The sequence below is a fragment of the Schistocerca americana genome, chromosome X (genome assembly GCF_021461395.2).
Source record: "Schistocerca americana isolate TAMUIC-IGC-003095 chromosome X, iqSchAmer2.1, whole genome shotgun sequence".
Lineage (NCBI taxonomy): Eukaryota > Metazoa > Arthropoda > Insecta > Orthoptera > Acrididae > Schistocerca > Schistocerca americana.
In genome coordinates this window covers 184,368,950-184,390,934 of record NC_060130.1, presented here as the reverse complement: position 1 = coordinate 184,390,934, position 21,985 = coordinate 184,368,950, and the positions used below count along the sequence as shown (strand labels likewise).

Below are 21,985 nucleotides of genomic sequence, written 5' to 3'. Positions count from 1 at the left end.
ATTTCTTTAAAACTTTGAAATTAATGAAGAAAATAAAGCTGGCAAATCAAGTATACAGTTTTCTTATTGTTTGATCACAAAAAACCTGAACGAAACATCGTTTAAAGATTAATGAGACGCTGTTAATGACATTACATAGGAAGCAACTTGAGAAATGCTATAAAAATTGTCATTTTAATTCAAGTCGTCACAATTTAGCACAATTTTCTCATAATTTTAAAATATATTGCTTAAAATGTATTTGAGCTCTTTATAATGTTTGTATTTCGCTGTAATACGTGGATAGATCGACGCTTCAAATCGCCGATGTTTATATCCTGAGATGTATATGATATTAGACAACAAAATCAACGGTTCCGTGTGCGGCATGACCTGAACACAGATTTTGTTCTCCGTGATGTTGAAGGTATGAAAATTTTCCGGGTAGAATGTAAATTACTTTTTGTCGTGAATATTCTGTCAAACAAAAAAGCAATTTTTTTAAAAAAAGTAGCCTTTCGGTGTCGAATGTGTGTGTGCGGTCAGTCGGTATGAGAAATGAAATTTGTGTGAAGGAAATCGTAAATGTCATAAATTTAAAGTGATTGAATCAGCTCGTGTTTAATAACTGTGGAGAGTTGCCAGTCCTGTGTTCAGGAAAACTGGCGAACTTATAGTTGGACATAGGACTTGGCCGCGGAAGTATACAAAGTGTTGTGGTGGTTCATCGAAAATACAGTACCGCACTTTAGAATATGAAACCCGCTTTGCGGTTAGGAATATTTACGCTCGCAGTGTAACCTTCAGCTGTCAGCAGCAAGTGACAGAAGTGCAAGTATAAATATACTGCTAGTCAATTACGTTGGACGCCCGAAACTTATTTACAAATAAAACGAATGACAGCGCTGCGCGTCGATGTACTCACCAGGCCCGGCATCAGAGTGCACAAGTGGTTTTTAGTAGTGTGTATCATATTAAACGTATTCTAACCGCATTGATTGCCCTCCTGTGCGTGGAACTGTTTGCACTTGAGAAAACTGTACCGAAGTTGAGAGGATCAAACATGGCAGATCCCTTTTTGCTTGAAAGCTATTTCTACAATAAAAACTTGTTGCAGAAGGTGTGTTGTTCAAAGTGTTATCATAGAGTAACAAAAATGTGCAGTAGCAAGTATCAGACATGCCGTGCAGGAGCTTATGCTGTTTCGGTTGTTAAACCAGAACGTTCAGCTTTCAAAAACGTGTTGCTGCAACCTAAAATATTAAAACACTCCCAGCTGTATCTGTGGCAGAAGTATAATGTTGACGTCCCCTTCCAGCCATCCAGATTAAAGTTTTCTGTGTTTTTCCAAAATTAAGGCAAATGTTGGTATAATTTCTCTGAAAAGGACACAGCCACTATCCTTCGCCTTATGTTCCCATGCCGACTTTGCCTTTAATGACATCGTTGTTGACAGCACATTACATTCCAATCCTGTATCCTTTTCTCACAGAAGTATACTGTGGATATAGCAGGACATGTGCATAGTGTGTCATGCACAAACTTCTTAAGTAGTCATGATTTCTTTCTTTCACCAGCAGCACATCATTCAAATTACATATATTTATCATATTGCAAAGGTAAAGTACCTCAAAGGATAGGATGTTAATCATGATTCGTCATTTCAGGACAGAAATCAGTTGATGTTTGAGGATAAATGGCCATCTATGAGGCCAATTATTCTTAAACTCCTTCAACAGGAACCTGTTACACAAAATGAGTGGCAAGATCTATTCTATTCTGTTCATTTGGTGTGCTTGTGGGATGAAAAAGGGCCACCTAAGGTTAAGGATGCACTTAAGGATGACATTATGGATTTCATCAAACAGGCGCAACAGGTAAGATAAACCAAAATTATTGTAATATTGTTATTATTGGTATTAAGCTGTAGCTTTGAGAATGCTTGTGAAATATTCCACTTTCAATAGGTAGGGAAAGTGGTATTTGTTAATGAAGAACTGCTTTAAATGTTTAAAACTTCCATACTACAATACTGTCTGCTCTTGTTGAAGTTGCTGTGTGATTTGCCTCCTAGTAGCACTTGATCAACAGATACAGAAGTGACCATCTATAAATTGATTGAACAAAAAAACCAGCATCTCTCTCACATTTTTGAACTCTGACCTAGTGATTGATGGTATAACATTTCAATGATCTGCCCTCTCTTCTGGTTGACCCAAGGTCAGCATCTGCACCAAAATATAGATTTTTGTATTCCTATTTGTAGTTGTACACTTCTTTTCTGGAGTTCATTTGCTGTGGTATTTAGTCCATGGAAATAGCTTGAAGCACAGCATATCATCTTACTATTCTGCAAACCACTTTACGGTGCATAGCGGAGGGCACCCTTTACTGCTACTAGTCATTTCCTTTCCTGTTACACTCTCAAATAGGGTGAGAGAAATGACTTCTATATGCCTCTGTATGAGCCCATATCATATCTTCACTGCCCTTATGCGCTATGTACGTTGGAGGCAACAGATTTGTTCTGCAGTCAGCATCAAATGCCAGTCTCTAAATTTCCTCAATAGTGTTCCTTGAAAAGAACATCGCCTTCTCTCCAGGGGTTCCCATTTGAGTTCCCAAAGCATCTCCATAATACTTGCATGTTGTTCAAAGCTACTGGTAAAAAAAATCCAGCAGACTGCATTTGTATTGCTTTGATGTCTTCCTTTAATCTGACGTCGTGTGGATCCCAAACACTTGAGCAGTACTCAAGAATAGATTGCACTACCATCCTACATGCAATATCCTTTACAGGTGAACCACACATCCCCAAAATTCTCCTAATAAACTGAAGTTGACCATTCACCTGTCTAATACGGACTTTGCATGCTTGTTCCATTTCATATCACTTTTCAATATTTAATGGGTATGGCTGTGTCAAGTGGGCCACTGCCAGTACTGTACTCGAATGTTACATGGTTGGTTTTCCTACTCATCCGGAATAATTTAATTTTTTTCCATTTAGTGCAAGCTACCATTCATTACACAAAATAGGAATTCTGTTTTTCATCCTCCTAGTCACATGGAAACACTTCCCTGTCCCTGACAGCATCATCAGCAAACAGCCAGAGATTGCTGCTTACCCTGTCCGTCATATCATTTATGTATATTGAAAAAAACAGCAGTCCGGGCACACTTCCCTGGGGCACTTGTGACACTACCTTTGTGTGTGATGGCCATAAGTCATCCAGGACAACGTACATGGTTCTATTACTTAAAAAGTCTTCAAGCTACCTGCACATCTGGCAACATGTTCCTTATGCACAGACCTTCATTAACATAGTGCAGTGTGCCACTATCTGGAAGTAAGTAATCTCCTCATTGTTCTTCGTCTGTGTTTCAGAGCATATCGTGCGAGAAATGGCAAGCATAGTTTTGCATGAGGAATGCTTTCTAAACTTGTGATGATTTTATGGAAGCTTTACTGCCTCAAGGAAGTTTTTTGTATTTGAACTTGGAATTGTGACCTGTATTCTGAAATTTGTTCATAATAATTATGTACAGTTCATTAGTTACCTATTTTCAAAGTGCAGTTCATTGATAGATTTGCACTTAAATTTCAGGGATGATTCTTCAGTTCACCAGGGAATATATGTCTGCTTCCACAATGCAACTATCCCTCCCCCTTCCCTCCCCACCCCCACCCAGCCACTACAACTAACAGGATAACTTGAGTTTGTGATAAATTGCTACATAACAAGATTGCAAGACACAGTTCTTATTATGGAGAGTAAAAAAACCATATTTGTTTGCAACCAGCAAATTTTGAAACAGAGACTTCACATTATGTATGTGAAGTTGAACCTTTTATGCTTCCAGTTCAGTCACATATAGTAAAAAAAGAAATAAAGTAATAATAGAATAGAGTAAATAGTTCTCATTCTCAGTAATAAAATATTTAGCAGCTAATGTTTTCATCTTTCCCAGCACTGTACAAGGAACAAAATATACGTACAATTATGGTAGCACAAATATTGTAGTAACTTGGAAGACCCAAAATTTTTGGGACTGAAGCAAGATGGTAGAGTTTTGTTGGAGGCACTTATTCACCACCTCCTGCAGAAGCTGAATGTAGCTACATTTATAATTAGACAATTGCTTACAATGGCATCAGCAATACAATGAAAAGAGTTTACTTTTCACACTTTTGTTCTTTGATTTCATGCACTGTTTTATGTCATCTTATTTCAAGCACAAAAAATATTTCCAGCCCAAAAGTCAGCCATCGGGGCCACATGTGTTACTAATTCATGAACTTCACGTAGAGCTGTTTTAATGAAGAATGACATTCTAAACACTGACCTTGTAGTCCATCTGCTGGCTTAGGAGGTTTGTAGTTAGCAATATACACGTTTTTTTTTTATCAAGCAGGACCATCCATACAGTGAATAAAAGACAGACTACATCCTTAAGCATTATTTTAAAAACTGTGCAGCACTTTGCAACAAAGTTTCAGTTGGGTACCAAAAGGGTGAGACTTCTGCGTTGTTTTTTCTTTATTACATCTTGTAAAACATAACAGGTGTGAAACTAGAATTCTCTATTTATTGGACGAAAAAATATTCTTTGTTTATTAGGCAAAAATTGTGATGTGGGTATATGGTGACCGGGGGGGGGGGGGGGGGGCAGCAAGAAGGAATTCTGCTACATAAACAAAAGTTGGTAGGCATGTTATGTTTCTGTATATGAAAGGTGATGTCTATTAAAATTTCATGCCACTTGCATAAGAGTGGTGCCAGTAGTGCCACTATGAGGATGCAAATCAGGTTTGCTTTAAATACACACTGTAACGGTCATGAGTGTTAGTCACCTTTGAGATTGGATGTAGTGTATTATTGATGTTAGTCAAGAATGTCTTTAACATGACAAGTATGCCATTATCAACACTTCACTGATTTTGAACAAGGTCATGTAATAGGGCTACGAGAAGCTGGATGTTCCTTCTGCGATATTGCAGAAAAATGCGGCAGGAATGTAGCAACTGTACATGACCACTGGCAACAGTGGTCAGGAGAATGTACAGTCACAAGACGACCTGGCTTTTTACAGTCACGAGAGGGGAAGACCATTGTGTTAGACATATGGCTCTGGTGCATGGTACTGCATCTTCAGCAGTAATTTGACCAGCAGTTGGCACCGCAGTGACACAATGAACTGTTACAAATCAGTTACTTCAAGGACAACTCGGAGCCAGGCTCCCTGTAGCGTACATTTGCGACTTCAGTCGTGTTAGGTGACAGCTCATTCGAGGGGAAGGATTTCTGATAAAAGCTAGTTCTGCCTGGGTGCCAGTGATGGCCGTGCGTTGGTTAAGAAGAGGCCAGTTGAAGTCCTCCAACCAACCTGTCCTCGTGCTAAGTGTACTGGACCTGTACTTGGAGTTATGGTATGGGGTGCAATTTTTTGTGAGAGACCGAGCACTCTTGTAGTTATCCCATGCAGCTCGACTACAAAATTGCGTGTCAATCTGGTGATTCGAGCTGTTATCTTGCCGTCGTGAACAACATTCCAGGGGGTGCTTTTAAACAGCGTAACACTCACCCACATGCTGCTGTTGTAACCCAGCACGCTTTACAGTGTGTCGACATGTTATCTCCACCTGCTCAATCACCAGATCTGTCTCCAGTTGAGCACACATGGGACATCATCAGATGACAACTCCAACCTCGTCCGTAAACAGTATTAACCATCCATGTGTTGACCGACCAAGTGCTGGAACTCCCTACCACAAACTGATATCTGGCACTTGTATAACACAATGTGTGTTGTTTACATTTAACTGTCTGTTGGGTACACCAGTTATTAATGTACCAGCACTTCACATTAGCAGTGCCTTATTCCATGCTTACATTATTAACCTGTGATCTTGCAATGTTACCTAGACAAATGTATTCCCAAAATTTCATTACTCTACATTAACAATGATTATTGGTTTTCATCTGGTACACAAATCATCTTCAGCTCTAAAACTAGTGCTGCAAAGTGCAGTTTTTCCAGAAGGGTGAGGAGATAAAAGAATGCATTCAGTATGAGATTTTCACTCTGCAGCGGAGTGTGTGCTGATATGACACTTCCTGGCAGATTAAAGCTGTGTGCCGGACCGAGACTCGAACTTGGGACCTTTGCCTTTCACAGGCAAGTGCTCTACCGACTGAGCTACCCAAGCACGACTCATGCCCTGTCCTAACAGCTTTACTTCTGCCAGTACCTCGTCTCCTACCTTCCAAACTTAACAGAAGCTCTCCTGCAAACCTTGCAGAACTATCACTCCTGAAAGAAAGGATATTGCGGAGACATGGCTCATTCTGGAAACAGCACCCAGGCTGTGGCTAAGCCATGTCTCCGCAATATCCTTTCTTTCAGGAGTGCTAGTTCTGCAAGGTTTGCAGGAGAGCTTCTGTTAAGTTTGGAAGGTAGGAGACGAGGTACTGGCAGAAGTAAAGCTGTGAGGACAGGGCGTGAGTCGTGCTTGGGTAGCTCAGTCGGTAGAGCACTTGCCCGTGAAAGGTAAAGGTCCCAAGTTCGAGTCTCAGTCAAGCACACAGTTTTAATCTGCGAGGAAGTTTCAATGCTTTCAGTGTTGCGTACTCACTCTTTTGGATAGACTGCACTAGTTTTTGATCTGAGGACGATCTGCACACCAGATCGAAAGCAGTAATCAAAACAAAGAAGAATAAATGTTTCCAGTGTATCAACAATCATCAGTTTCCCGAAGTCGAGCCATCGATTGTGTGCATTAATATTTAAGTTGACAATATTATGAGAAGGAAAGTTGATACTCACTATACAGCAGTGATACTGCATCGCAGATAGGCACAACAAAAAGCCTTACAATTATAGCTTTTGGCCTGTGTGTGTGTGTGTGTGTGTGTGTGTGTGTGTGTGTGTGTGTGTGTGTGTGTGTGTGTGTGTGTGTGTGTTGGGGGGGGGGGGGTTGTATTGTTGAAGATAGCCTTAATGGCTGAAAGCTATAATTGTGAGAGTCTTTTTGTTGTGCCTATTTGAGACTCGGCATCTCCACTATGTGGTGAGTAGCAACTTTCCTTCTCATAATATTGTTACATTCCATTCTGGATTTTCCATTGTTTAATATTTAAGTTGAGTTTGTCGTGTTGTTTAGGCTGTAAAACTGTCCTATTCTAAATGTATTTAATTCTTTTCCAGAGAGTACTGGCACACCAGGAGGATCAGGCCCTGTTGAAAGCATATATTGCTGAGTGGAGGAAGTTTTTCACACAATGCAATTATTTACCAACTCCCTTCAGACAACTTGAGACTGCTTTAGCTGGAAAGGCAAGTTCATCAGGCCAAAAAAAGTCAACAGCAGACGAGAGTATTGTGAGGAAGGTAATAATTCATATTCTGTTGCATTTGCGCAGTTGAACAAAGCAGTTTGACCTGATTAACACATAAAATTACTTCAGATCAAGGCGATTCAAAAATTTGCATTATATGAACGTTCATCTTAGATTACTTCACCGTGAAGTAGGTTCATCTTTGACTGGTGAAATTTTGATGATCAAGTGTAAGCTTACGTGCAGTCATCAGTTTGCATCCTAATGCTTTTTTTGTGAAAATAAAAGTTAAAAACAGTAAAAAAATGAAGTTATTACTAACACAGAAATATTAAGTAAATATGCCACCCTCACACAGCTAAAGCTCGGACTGGTAAAAAAATTATCAGCTGTGTAAATAATGAGTGCAGATAACAACTGACCACGTAATAGCTAATTTAACAGTAGTGTATGAAGGGGGAAATTAAAAATGAAAAATAAGTGGGGCTAGACAGCAGCCAATAACGACTGCCTACATCTTACAAATATGTTCTCTTGGCTCAAATGGCAGTAACTACACAATCTACATTAAATGTGCAATTTATCAGAGAAAACGATGATAACCAGTCTACGGCAGAACTAAAATTACAGTCACTTAGTCGTGTCATTTAATGCTAGTCTGTACAAGCAAACTTGAAGCAGAAAAATTTCATAATATATTTGTTTGCAGTCATCTTCTCCAGCAAAATTTCGGTTTAGGGGTAAAAACAACCTGTAATTTCTCGCTGTAATTGGTAACCTGACACTATCTGCGTACTTGCTACACGAGATGCTGCATTTCTAACTGATGAGCAAATTATAGCAACACAAGCTGATTCCAAATTAAAGAAAGAATGAAAAATAAGAGCAGATAAAAAGTCAATACAATTATGAAAATGATATGGCAAAGTATTATAAATAAAAAAGGTTACATCTAAGCCAATTAATTGAATAAAAATGATAATTTAACTCTTTTGATTAGATTTAGAAAAATAATAGAAATTCACTGCATTTTACAATATTCAAACCTTCAACCTTCTACACATCATGTTTATGTGCTAACCACTACGCTGTGCCATTACACTGCAAAAGGCTTTTGTATTTTTGACTCTGGTGTTATAGTCTCAATGATTGACAGCCTTCAAAAATTTGGCTTCGTGCAGTGTTGTGTGAAGTTTATCTAAAGCAAGCAATCTCAGTTATTATAACAGGTGTACAAATCACAGTGAATTGTACCTCGTGCAGGATTCAGTAGTGTTTGGTTAGTGCCGCATATGAAAAGTGTGTGTTTTGGTAGCATCATCGTGTGTGTGTGTGTGTGTGTGTGTGTGTGTGTGTGTGTGAGTGTGTGTGTGTGTGTGTGTGAGTGAGTGAGTGAGTGAGTGAGAGAGAGAGAGAGAGAGAGAGAGAGAGAATTTGGAGGGCAAGAAAGAAAGCGGGACAAAAAATTTGAAGTGAAGTAATTGTCGAGGCAGTTTGGCAATGGGGGATGGTTTGGGCATGATGTTGAGCACACTGTTTGGAGGAAACCAGATACAATGCATGGAGTGTCAACTATCAACTAATTTTAATTGGATTATAGTGCCCGACGTCAGCCACCATCACCATAATCCTTGAAGAATGATAATTCAACCAGACAACTATATTGTAATCCAGCGTTGTTTATTCAAAACCCACTACCAATTTCAACACACAAAAGTGTCATCTTCAGGTCCCTGTATATGGAAACATAAATAGCAGTATTATAAAGTATTGAGTACAGACAACAAAAATCACAGTTTGTGACTAAAATGGGGATAAATAACATCATAAAATTATGTAATTAAAAATACGCAATCATTATCCATACAGAACAAAATTCTGAAGCTAACTTATATTGCTTAATTATTTTCTTTTCTGTTTTTTATTTTTTTATTTTTAATATAATTTAAAAAATCCAGTGATGTAATTTACCTAAAGGGACCCATGTGCACAATGAATTAGACCAGCAAAGCAATTGAAGTTGCATATATTCCTAACTGTAACACCAATAAATATGGGATATACCAAGAATAAAAGAAAGAAACAAACCAAAACATAATACCAAATGGCTGGAGTAAACAAATGCAACAAAAACTAATGGACAAATTTTTGTTGGATAATGTAAACCAACCGCAATAATAATATATACTTTAATGAGCTCTAATACATAAGCAATGTAAAACACAGATCTAGTTTACAATTAGCATTCGACTCACAAAAAACTATAAACACATGCTCCATTGATATTGCTATACAGCAATCCAGTTATATCCTTAAGGTCCACGACCACACTAGTGTAGCAAATATGTAACTTATGTGAGTAAAAGACCCTCCAAAGTAGCAATGAAACAAGTCACCAATATTTTTACTGATTCCAGGAAATTTACTGGAGGTCAAACAGCATTGCCAACATTAGTAACTTACACCATCAATATGTACCCACAGGGTTAAAAGTAACGTACGTGAGACGTGTCGACAAACAGTTGCTGAAGAAGAGCTCATGTGGCAAATGCTGTATTTATATGTAAAAATATCCTATAAAGTAACATAGTAGTCAAGAGTAAAACTAAAAACTGCATATGTATAACAAGCACATACAGGACCATGAACTTAGAAACGTCCACATGGAAATCCAGCAGAATACAGCCAAGAACATGTGTGTATTAACATAAAAGAGCAAGAAAGTGAACTCCGGAGATTCTGTAAGAAAGGGAACCCAGATAATAACTTAACACAAATGTGACAAACACTGAGCACATCCTTATATGGCCTTGCAAACCAAGAAAAATGTGGTGCCATCCCTCCCATACCCACTTGCAGTCTGCATGAAGTAATATTAGACAAAATGCACAATTCAAATTTTGCACACCTAAATTACACTATGATAGCAGAACACCAGTGAAAAACCAAATTGTGCACCCAAAAGGCACTTCGACCAGAGAAAATCAAGACTGAACCCACTCCCAGTTACCAATGAATCAGATTCAACCATACATTTAAAACAAAAATAAAAGTTGCAGTTGAAGTCGACCATTATATAGCATAACATCAACTGCAACAAAGTCGCAACTGAACACCACACAAGCACGCACAAAGTAGTAAAAGAGCAAACAAGTGACATACTTGCACACCTTAAAAATAGGAAGTGGTCGTTAAATATAGAGACCGAGTGTTTCAAACAACCATTCCTATACTACACACCGGGAAACTTGGTAGTGACACACCCAGTAACCATAAACTACAAATGACCTCAGTAGCCACTTGGAAATAACCACAACATGTGTCAGCCACCAAAATGAGCAGTTTTAGACAAGCACCACATAAACCTTAAAAACATAAAAACTTTAGAAAACTGAATACACATTCACACTGGGAACGGCAATTCAGAGGAAACATATGCACATGTTTAAACCACAGACTAATGAAACATTTGAGCACATACAAAGTAATAAGTGACATCCACATAATCAACCAAAGCAATAACACAAAAGTACATTCAGAAGGTAAAGTGACACCACCTGGCTCGAGGAACTACCCACAACTTTGCACTTTGTGACACTCACAATACTACCACAAACCCAGAAGCATCCAAAAATAACAGGTCACTGCATGTGTGCGTCATGTTTCGTGACTTCAGCACTAATTGTATATGAGGTTTTAGACTGTGTTTTACATTGTTTGTGTATTAGAGCTAATTAGAGTATATATCATTATTTTGGTGGGTTTACTGGTCCAATGAACGTTTGTTCATTAGGTTTTTTTTGCGTTTGCTTACTCCAGCCATGTGGTATTGTGTTGTTGCTTTGTTTAATTTGTTTGTTATTGGTCCATCCCATACTCGTAGGTTTTATGATTAGGGATACATGCGACTTCCAATTCCTTTGCTGGTGCAATTTGTTGTATGTGTGAGTCCTTCAGGTACATTATGTCATTGGAATATGTGATTAGTGGATTAAAAAACAATAAAGTAAAAAATATATAAAACAGAGAAAAGAAAAAATTAAGCATTCTAAATTAGTTGCTGAATTTTGTTTTGTATAGATAATGGTAGTATATATTTATGATGCAATTTTATGATGTGACTTATCCCCTTTCTAGTCACAAACTGTGATTTTTGTTGTCTGTACTCTTACTTTACTGCCGTGTTATGTATGTTTCTGTATACAGGGGCTTGAAAACAACTCTCTGTCATTGAAACTGGTAGTGTGTTTGAATAAGTGATGTTGGATTACAATACAGCTGTTGATTTCAGTTATCATTATTCAACTACTTCTTGTCCAGCTGCAGTCCCACTGTCCTCGATGGATTACGGGAGACACCAAAATCTTTTGTCCTCTCCACCCCAAGCACCTCACATCTATTTTGTGAGTTTGTGCTAGGTTTGGTTTATGATTTTGGATGTGCGCTCTCTCTCTCTCTCTCTCTCTCTCTCTCTCCCCCTCTCTCTCCCCCTCCCTCCCCACTTTCCACTTCTGGCACTTTATACAACTTTTCATCCTGCACTGCATGGTCCCCATTGCTGGGTTTGACCACTCATTCCTTCTCCAAATTTTACAGAAGTGCCGATTGTGTGCAGAAGGCTGCCCGGTGTGGTGTACATCCCAGCTTTAGTGCTTTTCTATCTGTGCACCCTTCCTCTCTGGACCCAAAACCCAACATGGTAGCCACCCTATTGTGTGTGTGTGTGTGTGTGTGTGTGTGTGTGTGTGTGTGTATGGGGGGGGGGGGGGGTTGATGAGCAACCCCCATCTTGTGGTTGTGGGGTCTTGCAGACAGTAGCTCATATCTTGGTGGACTGCCCCCTACTTTTGGCTCTCCATGCTAAGTACGGACTTCTGGACTCATTGCCGCCGATAATTTTTAGAACTTGTCATCTTGCTTTCAGCTGTTAGAATTTTATTTTATCATCGCAATTTTCGCATTTAAACAATTTTCAAGCATAAGATTTTGACACACAGTTTTACATTAGGCAGGGCATATGATTCATGGAGGGTTGAACTGCTTCTCAGTTTTCTCTGTGACAGTGGTTTTTATTCTTACTTAGAAGATATTAATCTTGCTCTCGAGCAGGGGCAGGGTGGTTGGGGATGGGACATCTCCCACTGTATGCTAGATCTGGGGGTTCCCCGACCCTACCTCCTTGACCAGGCTACTGTTTCATTCCTCTTTTACTTTGTTTTAATCACTTTTAGATTTGGTTTGCATCCTTTCTGCCACACGTAATTTTCTATTCTAGGTGTCATACACTATTGAATAATGGTTATTCTTGATTGTAATGGATGGGCAGTGGAACAGATGTACGTGGGACTATTTCTGTGACATGCAAAGCCCCGGGGACACCCACCTGCTGACTTTGCTGTTTCTCTCCTCTTGCTTTTATTATTGATGATACAAAAGATTTCCAGTACATTTTTAGCCTTCTCGCTTTTCTAGTTAAGAATCTCCTGACTAGATAAGAAAACAATCTCTGTTTACGTCTCTACCTCTAGATGCACCTCTCTTAGATGGAGGGACTGATAAACTTGTTGCATTTTACGCACCTCCAACCAAACAACCATCTTCCTCAATGACCAGATGCTCTATGTGATGGAGTCTTACCACTTCCTGGGACTGATCTTCGATGCCTGCTTGATGTGGCTTTGCCATGTTAAACGAAGTCCACCTGGTGCACAGACTGCTCTACACTTCTGCGGCACTACAAACTTCTTATTTTGCCCTTTCTTTTTTATGGGTGTGTGGCATATGGCTCAGCACAGCTTTCAGCCTTACGAATGCTGTACGCGATACACCATTGTGGGGTCTGACTTCTGACAGGTGCTTTTCAGACCAGGCCTGTGAACAGCTTACCTTGAGGCTGGGGTGCCTCCACTACAGATCGGGCTCCAACAATTGCTGTTCAACAGTGTGATATACATTTGCTGCTACCCTGAACATTCAAACTACCATGTCCTTTTTCCTGGTATGGAGGTCCACCTGACTCAACAGCAGCACAAGACTGGATTCACAATTGCAGTTCAGGTACAGTGTGTGTGCTCTGAACACCAACTTCCCCCACTGTCACTTCTTGTCAGAGAGTGGCTGCATGGCGTGTAACCCATCCTTGGATCTGTCCTGACCCTGACCTATCTTTTTGACCGAAGGACTTGCTTGACCCCACAGTTTTTCCCCACCTTCATGCATTTCTGGGTTCTGAGGTGGTGTACGCCAGTGCCTCTGTGGTCGACAGATGAACTGATTTTGCCTACATACAGGCAAGGTATAGTGAAATACACTCCCTGCTCAATGGATGCAGAGTATTCACTAGAGCTCTCAGCCCCCCAAAGACTCGGCATTCGTTTCCTGGGTAGGGGGTTGGCGACCCCCCGGTACCTGAGTAGAGAACTCATAAGCAGCATCAGGCCTCTGTTACCGTAACCTTCAGAAATGCTTCAGCAACCACTGTGTGATGCGGCAGTGGAATGTTGTGTGTTACGGGGAATGGGGGCCTTGGCTTCACTGCCTGGACTGCAAGGAAGGTACACGCAGCCTCAAAGTGCACTATGTGCTGATGAGGTGAATGGCTGTTTAGCTAATACAGTCTCTTGCACACAATGTGCTGTGGGGCTCGGCTGTCTCTTGCTCCAGGGGTCGAATTATCGACCAGCTCGTCCATTCTGAGAATATCTGCCTTTTGAACTTGGTTAAGATGACATACTTTTCCACAGCAACGGTATCTTCTTCAGCCATTGACCTTCGTTTTTGCTCCCCAGCTATTGCAGACCTGGTTCAGTGGGAAGTGACTACAGATTTGCATTCTTGTGACCACTTCCCAGTGTGGATCCGTCTGCTGACTCGGACGGTGGTTGATAGGAGACCACTAAGATGGATGATTCAGAGGGAAAATTGGTATAGTCAACAGGCTATTTTGGCACAAAAGGATTGTGCACTGGAGACGGTGCACCTTTTCACTTGCGAGATCCGATGGGCTGCCGCAGAGTCCATCCCCATGTAGCAACCACCTCAGACGACGACCTGTACCTTGGTGGAACGATGACTGTCGATTCGCAATCTGAGCCAGACAACAGCTCTACGGAACTTCAGACGCCATTCAACTACAGAAAACCTTCATGCCTTCAGCTCTATGAGAGCATATGCGAGGCAAGTCATAAAAGAACGGGAGGGGGATTGCTGGAAGGAATTTGACTTTCATTAATTGGTCCACTTCCACTGTGAAAGTTTTCTTAGATCAGTTTATTACAGACCACGACTTGTGCCTTCTTAATGATGGCTCCTCTACTCATTGCAGTGCCGGTCATGGTACCTTTTCTGCCATTGATCTTTTTTTTCTTCTCCCTCTCTCCTCCCTTCATTACACTGGTCGACACACGATGACCTTTGTGATAGTGACCATTTCCCGTTGATTCTCTCTCTCCCTTCCCACTCCCCGATGGACAGGTTACCTTGTTGGTCTTTCCAACACGCCGATTGGCCTCTATACTCTGCACAGGTCATGTTTTCTCCCTGTTTGTCGGGTTGTATTGATGACGTCCTACGTGACGTGTCTGACGCGATTGTTCGCGCTGCTAGCCTTGCTGTACAGCACTCATCTGGACCATTTTGTCGCCGGCGAGTCCCGTGGTGGAGTACGGCCATTGCCATTGCCACCCGTGATCGCCGTCGAGCTTTGCAACATCTTAAGAGGCACCCGTCCGTTGCCAGCCTTCTTACCTTTATAAACGCCTTCGCGCTAAAGCCCGTTATTTAATCAAACAGAGCAAACGGATATGTTGGGAACGATTTGTTTCTTCCCTCGGTTCTACTGTCCCTATGTCACGGGTATGGGCTACACTTCGCTCTCTCGAAGGTTGCCATCGGCAGTCCACCGTCCCAGGCCTCCACCTCCCAGATGGCGTTTGTACAGACCCGTTGATTCTTGTGGAACATCTTGCGACCCATTTTGCAATGGCATCAGCATCAGTATCAGCCTCCTATCCGGCCACTTTCCTTCGCCGGAAACAGTGGGCCAAAGTTTCCACCTTATGTTTTACCCCTTGTCAGTCAGAATCTTACAACGAACCTTTTACTGAATGGGAATTTCTTTCTGCACTTTATTCTTCTCATCATACAGCCCCTGGCTCAGACTCCATTCATAACCAACTGCTTCAACATCTCAGTGCTTCACAACGGCAACATCTTCTCCGGGTGTTTAACCGTATCTGGCTCCAGGGTGACTTCCCTTCTCAGTGGAGGGATAGCATCGTGGTTCCTGTCCTTAAGCCTGGTAAGAACCCCCTATTTGTTGACAGCTATCGGCCAATTAGTCTGACAAATGTTGTTTGCAAGTTACTTGAATGGGTGGTAGCCCGTCGGCTCAATTGGGTCCTCGAATCTCGGGATCTATTGCCCCCTTACCAGTGGGGCTTCCGAGAGGGACAGTCTCTGATCGATCATTTACTTCACTTGGAATCTGCAGTTTGGCAGGCTTTTGCCCAGCACCGCCATTTGGTTGCAGTATTTTTTGATCTACGCAAGGCCTATGACACGGCCTGGCGCCATCACATCTTACTTACACTTAATCAGTGGGGTCTTCAGGGCCCACTCCCAATTTTTATCTGCCAGTTCCTGTTCCATCGGTCATTCAGGGTTCGGGTTGGTACTGTTTTTAGTTCTCCATGGACCCAGGAGAAGGGCATCCCACAGGCTTCTGTCTTGAGTGTACTTCTTTTCCTCATTGCTATCGATGGACTTGTGGCCTCTGTCCATCCTGTGGTCGCCCCTGCCCTGTATGTGGATGATTTCTGCATTTGGGTTAGTTCCTCTTCGATGGCCTCTGCAGAACGGCAGCTCCAGGGAGCTATACGGTGTGCCTCTGCATGGACCCTCTCACACGGGTTTCATTTCTCTCCTTTAAAATCGCAGGTGGTCCACTTCTGTCACTGTACTATGATCCACCCTGATCCAGAGCTCTATCTAGATGCACAACGATTGCCTGTGGTCCCACAGTTTCGACAACAAGCTCACTTGGCTGCCCCACATCAGACTTCTGAAGGTAGGATGTTTCCGTAAACTCAGTGTCCTTCGCTTCCACTCCACTTCGGGTGCGGACCGCTCCCTCCTTGTCCGTCTTTATCATGCTCTAGTTCTGTCTCGCTTGGACTATGGTTGTGAAGGTTATGGTTCAGCTGCTCCTTCCACACTGCACGTGCTGGATCCAGTCCACCATCGTGGTATCCGTTTGGCCACTGGTGCTTTCCCTGCTAGCTCTGTTGATAGTCTCCTGGTTGAAGTTGGGATCCCCCCCTTTCTGTTCGGTGGTCCCAGCTTCTGGTGTCTTATGCACTCACTGTCCGTTGCTCTCCCACTCATCCTCCCTATTCTCTCCTGTTCCAAGACCATGGGCATCGCCCACCTGATTCCCGCCCTCGGGCAGGTTTACCGGTTGGGCTCTGCCTTGCATCTCTTTGCCATGATTTTCAGCTTCCTTCTTTGTCTTTCCTTCCTCGTGAGGTCCGAAAGATTCCATCCCCCCGATGGTGTTCCGTTCCTTTTTCTGCCGAATTTTATGGGAGTTTCGGGATGCTGTTGTTTTTTACACTGATGGCTCTAAATCTGCTGATCATGTGGGAGATGCCTTCACGTCCTCTATTGGAACGGAAAATCATCTGCTGCCACCTACATGTGGGGTGTTTACTGCTGAATTGACGGCCATTTCCCAGGCCCTTACCTTTATTAAACAGTCCCAACACAACCATGTTTTGTTATATACGGACTCAATGAGTGGCCTTCTGGCTATTGACCGGTGTTTTTCGCACCATCCCTGGCCATGTGGGTATCCCGGGTAATGAGCTTGCTGATCGTTTTGCTGGGGGAGCAGTCACTGTCCCCCCTCGTTTTCTGTAACCCCTCCTGCAGCAGATTTACGGCTTCACATCAAATCTCACTTCGCACAATCATGGGCCAACTCTTGGGAGGCTACTTTCCTGTCTAATAAACTTCGTGCGATTAAGGCGACACCAGCTCCGTGGCGTTCTTCCTTTTACCTCTCTCGAAAGGACTCGACCACACTGTGTCGTCTCCGCATTGGCCATACCAGGCTGACCCATGGTTTTCTTTTGCGTGATGAGCCACCCCCACTTTGTGGTTGTGGAGCCTTCCAGTCAGTAGCCCACATTTTGGTTGAATGCCCCCTTCTTTTGGCTCTGCGTGCTAAGTACAGGCTCCCCCGCACTTTACCTTTGATGTTGGCTGACGATTCCCGGATGGTCGACCTGGTTCTCGGTTTCCTCCGGGAAAGTGGTTTTTATTCTCAGTTTTAAGGTTTTTAATCTCTCTCTGGTGTTGGGGTAGGGCGGTGAGTGTTGGGGTATCTCCCACTGTAAGCCGTGTTTGGAGATTCCCGACTCCACTCCCTGACAGAGATCCTCTTTTCTCCCCTTTTACTCTGTTTTTATCATTTTTTAGGATTGGTTAGTCTCCTCTTCCCATATGCACTTCTACATTCTAGCGGTTGCACCTTTTAAGTCGCAGGTGGTCTTGCCTCTGCTGCTTCAGAATTTGGATATTTCCTGCCTCTATCATAGCGTTGTGTTCTCTCTCTTGCTGACTTACCTCATTTTGTTTTTACCATTGACAACATGACTGCCCTTTTACATTTTTTAACCTTTTTCCTTTTATCGTTCTGAGTTTTCTGAGATGTCACACTATCAGAATGGACCACATTTGAAACAAGGGACTAATGATCTTGCTGTTTGTTCCCTTCAACCCCAACCAACCAACCAAATACACAACCAGGGATAAAACACATTGCCGCCTTGGTGTCTTCAGAGGCTCAAATTTATTTTAAGCTTGAGACGGTACGAGAATACTTTTATTCCAGGTTACGTTTTTACAACTTTGTTTTCTTCCATGCCAAGTACATGCCTCAGTTTTACCATTGTTTTTACTGATGGGTGCCAGCAATAGAATGTCCTTGGTTGTTCCGCTGTTTTCCCTGATAGCGTTTGCAAAGTGTCTTCCAGAACAGTTTGTAAATTATGATGCAGAGTTAGATGGCATTATGATGGCACTGGAGAGGATTCACAGACCTCACTGTACGAGGTTTCTTATCTGTTGTGACTTACTTAGTGTACTACAAGCTCTTTACCAAATGTATCCTGTAGACCAGTTGATTCAGCTCCTCCATGACTCCTTACAGTGGCACCAGCACTGTGGCAAGGAGGTGATCTTTTTCTGGGTACCAGGCCTCATCGGGATAGAGGGGGAAATTACATGGCCGACAAAGTGGCCAAGGAAAGATGTAAGGATGGTGTTGTCAATGAGGGTCCCATCCTGTGGCACACTATCATCTCATTTTGTTGCAGACACATCATACATCAGTGGGAGACTAAATCTGTGAAGGTGACAGGAAATAAACTGCAGTCGTTCAAATTGACCACGCAGGCATGGCAGACTTCCTGTCAGCTTCACCGCTGAAAGGAGGTTCTACTTAACAGGCTGCACATTGGACTATAACACTTGGCTTCCTCCTCCAGTGGGAGAATCCACCACACTGTGAGGTTTGTGGTGTGCCACTTGCAGTTCAGCATATTTTGCCAACATGTGTCTTATATACTGATATCAGGGCAGCCTTCAGTCTGTCGAGATCGGCTCACTATCCTTGCCATTACTGATTCAACTGTTAAAAGAGTGGTGACATTTTGTGAACTGTCAGGCCTCATCTCTAAATTGGTTGGGAAGGAAGACAGACTTTAATCCATCTTAAACTGCTCCACATGTGGGGACAGCTGTTGCCCCAACCATGAGGTTGACATGTTGACTTTTCATCAGGTTGCTGATGACCATGACATTGAGTGCCCCTCACCCAAAAATTGTCGTCACCACCACCACCACCACGCCCCCAGCCGTGTTCATTCTTGCACAGGCAAGATGTTCTTAATTGGCAGTGACTCCCTGAGTAGTCTTCAGGCTATCAACCAGTGCTACCCTTGTCAACCATTGCTTTTGACTATCCAGGATCTCCTTAATGACCTCCAAGCAGGACAGTTCATCATCTTAGCATGGACCCAGGTCATTTTTCGGATCCCAGGGAATGAACATGCTGACTGGTTGGCCAGGTTGACTGCCAGGATACCGACTGTGGAGGTGGAGATACTGAAACAGGACCTTCAGTTGGCAGTACACAATAAATTGTTGGAGGTTTGGAACACAGAATGGTGTGCCCTGATTTCTTCAAACAGACTGCGAACAATGAAGGTGACCATGACTATGTGGCAGTACCTTAAACTTGCTGATACACTGTTTCTGGTGCTAGTGGGCAATGCCAAAGTGGCTGATCTGGTCTTAAGTTTTACTCGTGGTTGTTTCTACTCCTCTCTGAGGTGGGGGACATTGGCCTCGTTAGCCACTTGGGAGACTGGAGGGTTGCCCCATTGCCTACTCTAGCTCGGTAACCTGGTGTGGCTCCTGCCCTTCCCACCTTTTAAATTCTTTTTTATATGTTGTTTGTTTACTGGCCTATCATTGTCGTTCTCTTTCCTGAGGTTTCCTTTCCGTGTCCCTGTTGCTAGCTGTCTTGCGGCAATGGAGGGGTGAGGAAATCCTCCTCGGATGCAGAGAGTGTGTCCCCCATCACTTAACATGCCCTGGGGCCTCTGGCTGCTTTCTGTACAGAGCAACTCACCCATTTCACCCTCTTACCCCTGTTTCAGTGCTACTTGCTTGTCTCTCTTGGTTTTATTAATTCTCACGTACAGTCTGGTTCGTCAGGATTTGTCTTCTGTGTCCTTCTCTGAGGACTCTTCCCTGCTTGCCATTTGTAAGATGGAGGGACTGATGACCTTGTAGTTTGGTCCCTTTAACCCCATCAATCCAATCCAATAATTTGTCCTCTGCCCCCCCCCCCCCCTCCCCCAATCTCTGATAACCTTGGAGCTACATCTGTTTGCCCAGCTTTAGGCTCTGTGTGGTTATGGGTGGTGAATGCCTATTCCAAATATCTGTATGTGGTAGGCAAGGCATCCATATCTCCAGATTTTAACAATGGATGGCATCCCCAAACTGGCAATGGGGCCCCAATTCACAGGAACTGCTTCCAAAGAATTTTGGATATCAAACAGCAGTTTTGCTGTCTGACATTCTACCCATCTTACAGGACAACACCCATCCAGGACCACAGCCTAGCATAGCTTCTCCATGGGCCACACCTGCAAATGCTCCTTCATCTCCTAGCCCTGCAACTCCAGGAACCTAGGGCCCAGCATTTGGGGTGCTACGTGCCAGGAACAGCTTTGTGGACAACTATCTATAGAGTGAAAGGCACATGGTAGACACCAATGAACAGCTCATCACCTGGGTCGACTTGTCGAAGGGTTTGGAACATCATCGTACAAACCAACTTTTTTCACACCTATTAATCTCATCAGTACCACCACCACTGGTATACATGAACCAGAATGCACTCCATTACCATTTCTGCAACCACACAGATACAACCTGTGCCCAAGACAACCAGCAGGAATACCAATAGATGCAGCCAACAACACCAACACCACTGTGACCCAACTCAATGCTAACATTTTAAATTCCACACACCATCCAGCATGCTTAAGTGTCAGGACATCAAACACACCACCAGTCCTCCGCCTGAAACAGAATCCTGGCTGCTTCTGGCCATACACACCAGTTTCAGGGGGAAAGATCTGATATCCCAACTCAGAAACTTCAGAGACCCACTGAAATTGTGTAGGTGGACTTCGGCTGCTAAACTGAGTAACAGGCCCACCCTCAACAGTTGAGACGAACATAGTGTAGTAAGTCCTAAAACAGAACATCCATTTGGCCATTGGCAAGAAAATACAACATAACTTGATAGTTATGACAAAAATGCAAAAAGTGACTAATTGTGCTATTTACCAGTTTCCAGTAGTATTAGTATGGGACAGAAAAAAATGACTGAGGTGAAGACATGGTTATGACACTGGACTCACATTTAATTACAGTCTTCCAGCTGAGGTTGTGCAAGTTTTGCAAGAGTTCTATAATTAATTTCTAGTGAATGCTGCAGTGTGAAGATTTGTGTAGGAAACAATCCCCCTAGTACGTTGTGAATCAATTTCTCTGCAGTAGCCATTCTTCTGGAAATGTTAGTTCTGTAAGGTAAAACTGCTGCCGAGTATGGAAGATTGGAGAGAGGTAGGACTGGAAGAAAACCAGGTCATGAGTCGTGTCTGAATAGCTTAGCCAGTAGAGCATTTGCCCACAAAAGGCAAAGGTTCCAGTTTAGAGTCCTGAGTTTAATCTGCCGTGAAGTTCCAAATCGACACTTGCTTGACTGCACTGTGAAAATTCATTCTGAAAGCTAGTATAGATTTTCTTCCATATTCTTATATAAATCAGTCTAATACATTTCCTCAAATGTCCTTCATGTACAACTGTAATTGTCCACCCTTTGATAAATGTTTGTACTAATTTCACATTTGTGACTGTTTTCAGTGCCGCAGAATTTCTTTGCCAAACAAAGAAATTACTTGTGTATAGCTACTGGTATTTAGAAATTACTTGTATATAGCTACCGGTATTTGTGACTCTCAATGCTATGTTGTTGTTATCATCATCATCATCATCATCATCATCACCATCATTATTCTCTT

At 42.5% G+C, this 21,985-nt stretch overlaps 1 protein-coding gene across 3 annotated transcripts in view; it reads left to right on the top strand.

The window, feature by feature from the left end:
• The first annotated feature begins 277 nt into the window (after positions 1 to 277).
• The window catches only part of LOC124554764 (cullin-5), a 243,311-nt gene continuing 221,603 nt past the window's right edge, over positions 278 to 21,985 (top strand). Inside the window, exons 1-3 of one of the 3 annotated variants that reach the window (XM_047128412.1) lie at positions 278 to 406; positions 1,647 to 1,856; positions 7,189 to 7,371. In XM_047128412.1, coding sequence (XP_046984368.1) covers positions 398 to 406; positions 1,647 to 1,856; positions 7,189 to 7,371 — 402 coding nt within the window. In that variant the 5' untranslated portion in view covers positions 278 to 397. Of the gene's footprint in view, positions 407 to 529; positions 1,100 to 1,646; positions 1,857 to 7,188; positions 7,372 to 21,985 lie in introns of those variants that run through there. The other 2 variants (XM_047128413.1, XM_047128411.1) reach the window with 2 other exon arrangements.